Source organism: Amblyomma mixtum, chromosome 4 (genome assembly GCF_055824585.1).
Source record: "Amblyomma mixtum isolate Tamu chromosome 4, ASM5582458v1, whole genome shotgun sequence".
In the NCBI taxonomy this organism is placed as follows: Eukaryota; Metazoa; Arthropoda; class Arachnida; order Ixodida; family Ixodidae; genus Amblyomma; species Amblyomma mixtum.
This window is the reverse complement of record NC_143015.1, coordinates 27,710,548-27,718,450: the sequence shown is the minus strand read 5'-3', so window position 1 is coordinate 27,718,450 and position 7,903 is coordinate 27,710,548. Positions and strand designations below refer to the sequence as shown.

General features: G+C 44.9%; 2 protein-coding genes across 2 annotated transcripts; one reads left to right on the top strand and one right to left on the bottom strand.

Moving 5' to 3' along the window:
- Window positions 1-315: 315 nt before the first annotated feature.
- Window positions 316-7,901, bottom strand: LOC149345994 (uncharacterized). Its single transcript, XM_089586313.1, has 8 exons — window positions 7,558-7,901; window positions 7,390-7,486; window positions 7,108-7,313; window positions 6,674-6,847; window positions 6,119-6,455; window positions 5,868-6,025; window positions 5,165-5,482; window positions 316-3,471 (listed from the first exon to the last, which is right to left on the bottom strand). The coding sequence occupies exons 1-8, from the start codon at window positions 7,739-7,741 to the stop codon at window positions 3,437-3,439; spliced, it is 1,509 nt and encodes a 502-aa protein (XP_089442439.1). The 5' UTR covers window positions 7,742-7,901; the 3' UTR covers window positions 316-3,436.
- Window positions 4,233-5,931, top strand: LOC149345995 (uncharacterized; the record flags this gene model as incomplete). The annotated part of the gene is made up of 1 exon (XM_089585998.1): window positions 4,233-5,931. A coding segment is annotated over one exon (891 nt), but the record flags the coding sequence as incomplete, so codon positions are not given.
- Window positions 7,902-7,903: the final 2 nt, after the last annotated feature.

Genomic DNA, 7,903 nt, shown 5'->3' with positions numbered 1-7,903 from the left:
CTACAGGACCGCCAGAAAGGTCAGTAAGCGCCTTAAGAATATTACATCCAAATTTACTGTAGCATATTCGTGACTAAACAGTGATAAAGCTGTGTAAGTGCGAGCGTTAGAGCATGCACGTCGTCTGTTCTCGTTGCAGTTTACGTTGCTTTGTCACTCGCTAGAACGTTTTCATGTTGTTCTTTGTGCGGCTGTTACATGTAGCTGTGAACTGCATTACAGCGCACCTTTTCTGGAGGCATCGCGCTTCAAGGAACTTGAGTACTGGGATTGCCGTCAGCTGTGGCCGCGCGTTACGTACAATATTGTCGCATACTTCGTGGACAAGAAAGGCTGCGACGGCGAGGAGCTGAAGGCGTACAAGTCGCTGGAAGGCTATCTTTATGTACAAGCAGGTAAGTGCGCTTTTTCTTTCTAACGAATTAGCTTTCGTTGGATGTTAATTGCGAGGATTTCTTGCCCTAAGTAACTCGTGTCTCATCATCTGCAGGCAAGGTGCACACAATTTTAGTGGCCGTCCCGAAACTGGGCCATGTGATTCTGAACGGTGCAGTGAGCCCCTCCCAAAGATCTGGGTTTTCGTACCAGTGCTGGGTGGCATGTACAACGAATGGAGAAATTGAAGATGCATTTTGCACATGCATGGCAGGGTAAGTGCGACTTCACAGCGTGTACAAGATGCATGATCTTTATTTTTCAGTACAGTTTAGCCCGCCCATCTGATTTCATTTATTTTATAGAGTATCTAAATTGCCAAAAATAAATATAGCTTGATAGCGGCTGAATTTTAGTTTGGCTGCTGCGCAGAGGAACAATGGCAAGTATGCTGTTTTTAGCATGGCTGTACTCTGTTTTGTACTACATGCATGAATTATTCCCCGGAAATCATGCACCTGCACCCAGTGTGATGAAAGGCTGTATTAATTTGCATCAAGGCATTGCTGAAATAGCTTTGTTGGCAGAATAAGGGTGAAAAGGCGCACACACATTTGTTGGTATTTCAGTCTTTGTCACAGAAGCCACTCATAGAAATTTTACTGTATGTTCTTCAGGCACGCAAAGGAGAGTTCCTCTGGTACAAATAAAGAACAATTCACAGGTAGCTGAAGAGTTTCTAGACTGCCTGAGATGAGCAGCATGAGATTTTATAGGCTTCAGAATCTCCCTTTAGCAGCAAACACATTGCTTAAGCCCCTAGAAGGAACATCAATCCAGATCATGTTGCTGGCATTATACTTGCAGGGACACAGAAAATAAAAATACCTTGCATACAAACAGTTCCCTCTAAGCAGCGCTTGAAGGGAACTCTGTTGTGTATTTTTGGCAGCTGCTGGCTGCCTGGCAGTCTCGGTGTAGCTTTTTAAGACGCAAGTTAAACATCTATGGAGATGAGCTGCGCAGTAAGGCCAGGTTTCAATACCTAGATCACTTGAAAATTACGCAAGTGTCCTTCTTAAGGCATCGTTGGAGCACTCTAGGCAGGTGTGTGATCGGCCCTACAACTTGGAAAACAAAGTGGTAGCTCCAGAAGTATTCAGAATAGTTTTTGCGCCAAGACTATAAAACTTGAAAATGTTGACTAGAAGCTATTTTGGGTGGATTGGCATTGACAAAGAATGAGCAATACAAGCATCTCAAACAATTCAAATTGGAGCTAGGTGGCTCGTTATGGGCACTTTATGAAATCCACAACTCATACACACACTCCTCTCAATAGCAGGTTGCCCCTAATGCCATAAACAACACACAGGTATGGATGATAACTATGTGCTGATGGCTCGCAGCCCTTGTTGCGGTGACCGAAGTGGGAGCAACACACTTCATCCTGGACGCACCGACGACGTGTGTGTGCCATGAACAACTGGACCAGAGCAGTAGCTGGTGGTGTCCATGCGTCATTTTGGCCTTGAATGGGAGACAGTGAAGACCACTGGCAGCCTTGTGCCACCGACTACAACACCACATCAACTGCTTTTTATAGCCCTTGCTTGTGCTGAATTTATGCTACCACTGCAATAAACAGGCACCATTTCACTTGCAAACACCTCACTCAGAGTCCCTAATGTTCTCCATGGAAAAATTCTACAATGAAATCCGGCCAAGCCACACACTTGATAACAGTCTGAACTTAACATGCACGCTATAACAAGCCGCACTTTCTTACCGCTTCTGTCTTCAGCTTTACACAAGTCAAAAGCACAGATTATCCATAAGTCACACACTGCTTAAAACAAAAATGAAGAATTATATCTATATGCAAGCTTCAAAAGAACAGTCATAATTTTCAATGTACCACTAACATTTTAGGTTGGAGACCAGGTTTTATGAAGTGCCCACAAACTGTTGTATGGAGAAGGAACTGCACACCATGCGGCAAGTATTGAAACTTACTCGACAAAAATGTGCGAGCAGCTGTGGTGCACACATTGTGACAACTGCATAGTCATGCGATATCAAACGGAACTCTCGAGATTCCTCTTGTAAGGCAGTCGCCGAAGGCTAATGTCATCCAATCTGCATTCACTGAATAAAGAGGAGATGATGCCACCAACTCCAGGCGAAACTCTTCTTGTACAACATGTCACCTTCAGCGGCAAGCAACCTCATGGGTTAAAGAATTTCATTAACTTCTTCTACGTCACTGACCTGAGGCACAGTGGACAAACAAGAAGCAGCAGACACGTTACAGAACTAACTGCAACTCTTTTAGTGCCTTCTCAGTGAAGGTCATGTCCTCGGATGGTTTCCAGATAAACCTGCTTTCTGAACTTCAGCATATTGGGATAGTATGTTGTGAAGTGAACATTAGGTGCACGAGTCACAGGATAGAAGTGGAAGTAAACAACTTGCAAGCACTACCTGTGGCAGTTACTGCTACATGCATGAAACTTACCAAGCATAATCATGCACTGAAACACGCATCAGAGTCTGCACAGCTCTAGGATGTAATATGCCTCTGGTGTGCAACTGCCACAGATGTGAAGGTTAACTGCCATACTTGATTTCTGAACAGTGCATGTTTAGTTCAGGTTCGCCATCTGCAACAATGGTACTTCATGGTGCTCACAGCTATTCATTTAGAGTGTGTGGTGCGCCTTGCCAAGGTGCCTCAGTGGTTACGGCGCTCAACTACTGAGCCCAAGGATGCGGGTTCAACCCCAGCTGCTTTTTGATGGAGGCAAAACGCAAGGTGCATGTGTACCGTCGATGTTGGTGCACATTAAAGCATCCCAGCTAGCCGAAATTTCCGGAGATGTCTACTACGGCGTCCCTCATACCCTCAGTCTCTTTGGGATGTTAAACCATAAACTAAACTAGAATGTGTGGTGCGAATCTTGCTTCCACTCAAGACAGGGGCGGGCCTGCAGCCACTGTGCTGCTGTGTGCTTTGTATTGGAGGCGTGGTCAAAGGAGAACAAGCAGCCCACCCGTGCACCTACGGATGTCCGATGCCAGTGGTTGGTGCCTCGGCTGAAAAAGGTAAAAATACATGCATGTATAAATATTCAGAAATGTGCAGCATTTGCATCGCTTGTGCCTAGACGAAAGCACTGCACTTGGCATTATTATCTTAATGCTAAGCCTGTTAAATGACACAGGTGGAGCCGAAGCTTGCTGCTCATCTTCGGTACAGGCACCACAAGAGGCACGAAAAGCCAGGTACCAACCCAAAGCACGAAGAAGAGCAAGCAAAAGCAGACTCTGCTGTTGACGTAGGCAATTTTATTGCAGAACTGCGAAAGGCAAGTTACTCGAGTTTATCTGCTTGTGGGAAACCCTCGTGAAAGTAGTGTTCCACACAAGCTGTCTGTGTACTTCTGCAGCATTTTTGGAGAGAATATGGTAACACAGCCTAATGTTCAAGACGTTGAAATGGGAATTCCTATTATAGAGTACAGGGCAGACATCTTGATGCACTTTTTCTGCTAAATGCAAGAGCTTGGTCTGAGCTTGTTTCAGCATTTCCTATGGATTTCAGTTTACCATCCTTCTCTTCCATATCATGTGTTCCCTGAGAAAATCTTGACAAGCTAAACTATTCCTTGAATGTTTATATAAGTGCCAGGTTTTATATAGCCACTTTAAAACAAGCTGTACTGTTGCATTACCACTACTAACCAGCTTTCTACCCCTACAGACTGCGTCTTCGAAACCACTGAGCCGCTCATCTCTCATCGCCGAACCATTCAGTTTTTTTGTGGCTCACCCACGTTCGGGATTTGTGTTAATCATTCTACAAACATTTCACTTCGCAGGTTGCTCCAACAGCAAGGTACTTCACTCTTGTTGATGAGAAAGAAAATGGGTGCAACGAGGCCAACCAGAGTGAAGTAGAAGAGCAAGATGCAGAGTTTGAGATTACAGTTAACAGACCACTCTGCGAGTTCAAACCTTTGAACCCAGAGGTAGACAAAAATTACCAAGCAGCTATCAGAAATCTTAAAATCACCATGCCCACAGCTTTACAGATTGAAGCGGCTACGAAAGAACAGAGAAAGAGCGCTTTGTGGTGCCTCCATCGCAAAGGAAGAATTACTGCTTCTATTTTTAAAGAGGTATGCCGCTCTAAACAGGTGAAGTGCACTTCACTTATCAATAGATTACTGCATCCAACAGAGATCTTCAGCCCAGCTATCCAGTACGGCATTAAATTTGAGCCGCTGGCAAAGGAACGAGCCCTCAATGCGTATAAAATGCAGCATATAGATGCTAGGCTAGAAGAGTGTGGACTCATGATACCACCTGAGTACCCATATCTTGGATGTAGCCCAGATGGGGTCTTTCACTGTAAGTGCCATGCACCATCACTTCTTGAAGTTAAATGTTTGTACAGTCTTAGAGATGTGGACCCAGATGACCTTATCACAGAAGGGCAAGCTAAAGTAGACTTCTGTTTGGATGCTGCAGGCACTGTGAAAGTGACTCACAAATACTATTACCAGATTCAGGCACAGTTGCATTTGAATCTTTTAAAGTGTAGTCTGTGCTACCTTTATCTGCACATAGATAAGGGAGGCATTTTGATTAAGGTGGAAAAAGAAGCGAGCTTCATGGATACGCACATCCAGGCTCTCGAAAGCTTTTTTGGCAAAATTATTCTACCCAGGCTACGCAGTTTCTAGCAGCCAGATGAATGTACAAATCTAAGCAAATGAATGCTTACATTTTGCTGCCAGGGATGGGGCCATGTTTGTCAGCCCACAAATAATAGTGAGGTAATCCTCGAACTTTGGAACGAGATTGTAGGCTACAGTTCCCTGCAGCATCTTCCATTTCTTGAGGTGGCCAATGGCCCTCTCAACGATGATTCTTGACGAGGACACACGCCTGGACTTAACGACCTCCATTTCCAGGAGCTGCTGCTTTCCTTTCGTGAAGGCGGGCGTGATGAGGTGCACTCCTCTAACAAAAAACTCTTCGTGAAGGAGGAAACCCCTGTCAGCCAGCACCTGGTCACCATCTCCAAGAATGTCCAGTAGACCTTTAAAGTGAAAATGTGAAACTAACTTCATTTAAGTACTACACTAATTCAAAAGCATGCACTTCATCACACTTCAGCTTTAGATGAAAGTATTTATTTGTAATAGAATTGTAATGTATTAATTGTAAATAATTGTAAATAATTGTACATTGTAATTTATTTGTACTACGATACTCAGCTCGTAAGCAATCTTGAATGCAAAGGCTCTACTTTGGAGGATTGATTTTGTTCCGCCTCATCTGAATTTCCGCTCATCTCATCCGCCTCATCTGAAGTTTATGTGCTGTATGAATAAAGGTGAACGACTGCGACTATTCAAAGTGGGGCTTTTCATAACGCTAAAATTAAAACATGAAGAGTGAAAAGAAGCAATAAACAAACTTACCACTTTCTAATGTGATCTGCTTGTCTGTCACTCTCCCTCCATACACAGGGGACACAAACATCACTGCACCATGTGGGTTCACACATACGAGGAACTTTAGTGTGCAGTCCTGCTTGTAGTTGCTCCACACTTCCTGCTGTGTGTTGAGGTTGAATGGTCTGTAAGCAAAAAAAAAGTTTCAGTATTGGGCGTGAAAATCCGTTTCTATACAGTGCTGAAGAAATATACCAGAGCTTGTAATGCAGACATACCTTGACACTGCAACTTCTGTGCAGTCGATGATGCACCGCAGCTTCGGGAAAAAGTGCCTGTCCTTCGCAGTCAGCCATGACTGGGCAACAGCTGGGTCAGGGAATTTAATTAATTCCTTGCACAAAGCCTTCATGGGCTCCACCCAAACCTTCAAAATGGCAGTCACTGTGGTACGGGACACAAAAAAACGGTACGCCAGGTCCTTTACAGAAAAACCTTGCCTCAGATGCATGAGGAACAAAAACAACTGTGTTCCCTGTGACAATGCAGTATGGTTAGAAGGCAGGCCTGCTGCGACAAACGACAGGAGTGTAAAAAAAATTGCTTTGGGCAGACCTGGAAAGATAGAAGAAAACGACTTTCAGCGAACTGTACTACATCCTGGTAACAGCTGGAAGCCGCAATGAGAGTTGTGTTTCCACATAATATTCTGGCCTAAGAGCACCACTATATCGTATGGCTGAATGAATATGGGCTCATTTTACACCAATCCAAGTTGTCACAATGGAATGCAGAAAGAGGAGTTATATTAGAGGAAGGAGCCACACACATACCAGTGTAAAATGCAACTTTGGCTTCAGTCATTGCAGCCACATCTGCATCCCTGGCCTTTTGCTGCCTTAGCCGTCTGTTTGCTTTGCTCAGGTCACACACTTGTCGTCTCAGCTTCTCGCATTCAGCGCCCAGTTGGCTGCAGCTGATACAGACAGCAGCCTCTGTCTGAGTTCCTAAAATTGAAGAGAATATCATTATGTAAATCAAAGCCCTAACTAGAAAATATCCAACAGGTGTGAGAAACATAGAAGCTTTCAAAGCTGTCAAAAGAATAGTTCATATGTGGGTGCTCTAACTTGGATGATTTCAACATGACAAAAAGGAAACAACCATCTTCAATTAAGATCTCAACAAGAAAATGAGATTCACTTAAAATTTTAACTAGCACCCATTACACTAACTTGTTGCTGCAAATAAGTGCATGGCTGCTTGCCTGCATCGGCCAGCCTTCCTCCAGCATCACAGTCAGCCTCGAAGTCCGCGAGCGTGGCGCCTGATGCGTCTGCCTCGTCTGGCAGTGTCACAGAGCCACCGCCTGCAGCCGACTCCGCAGCGCTTACTGTTGCCGTTCCTACAGCTGCCGGCAGTGGTGGCACACGCTGATATCGGACCTCAGCTACGTGAGCGTACCGCTGATGACTGAGGGAAAAAGAAAAATATTTCAATGCTATAACATCTCTAAACGCTGAAGGAACAAGAAGGCATTCGTACGAACCTTTTCAGGATGCGAAATGACCGAGCGCTGCTGTTGTCGTCATATGAAAACAGCTGCGGCACATAATCAATGTCGTCTGGGTCAGCACTTGGTGCTCCTGAAGGAAAAAGAAGAGCAAAACCCACTCAAGCAGACTGCATTTTTTACGCAAGGGTCTCAAACACGTACCACTGACGAAATGCTCGGAGCAAAGCCGAGAGTTGTCGGTGGGCATCCACAGTTTGCCGTCAGCAGTCTGCCGGCGGATAGCAACGGCCCACTGTTTTCGTCGCTCTCTGTCCCATGGCACTCTAAACATCTTGTAGCCTGCTTTGCCAGAGTTGCTGCAGTTTAGGGCAGCGCAACACACCATTTTCTCGGTGCTGTGGACGTTTAAAATAAAAAAAATATGCTCGAAAGCTCACGTTCACAGGCAAAACCAATGCAAACACCGCGACAGAGAAGACCCGGAAGTCAGAATTCACGTGACGAAACCTCGCCGTGACGCAATGTCCGCCATAAGTTGGACACCACC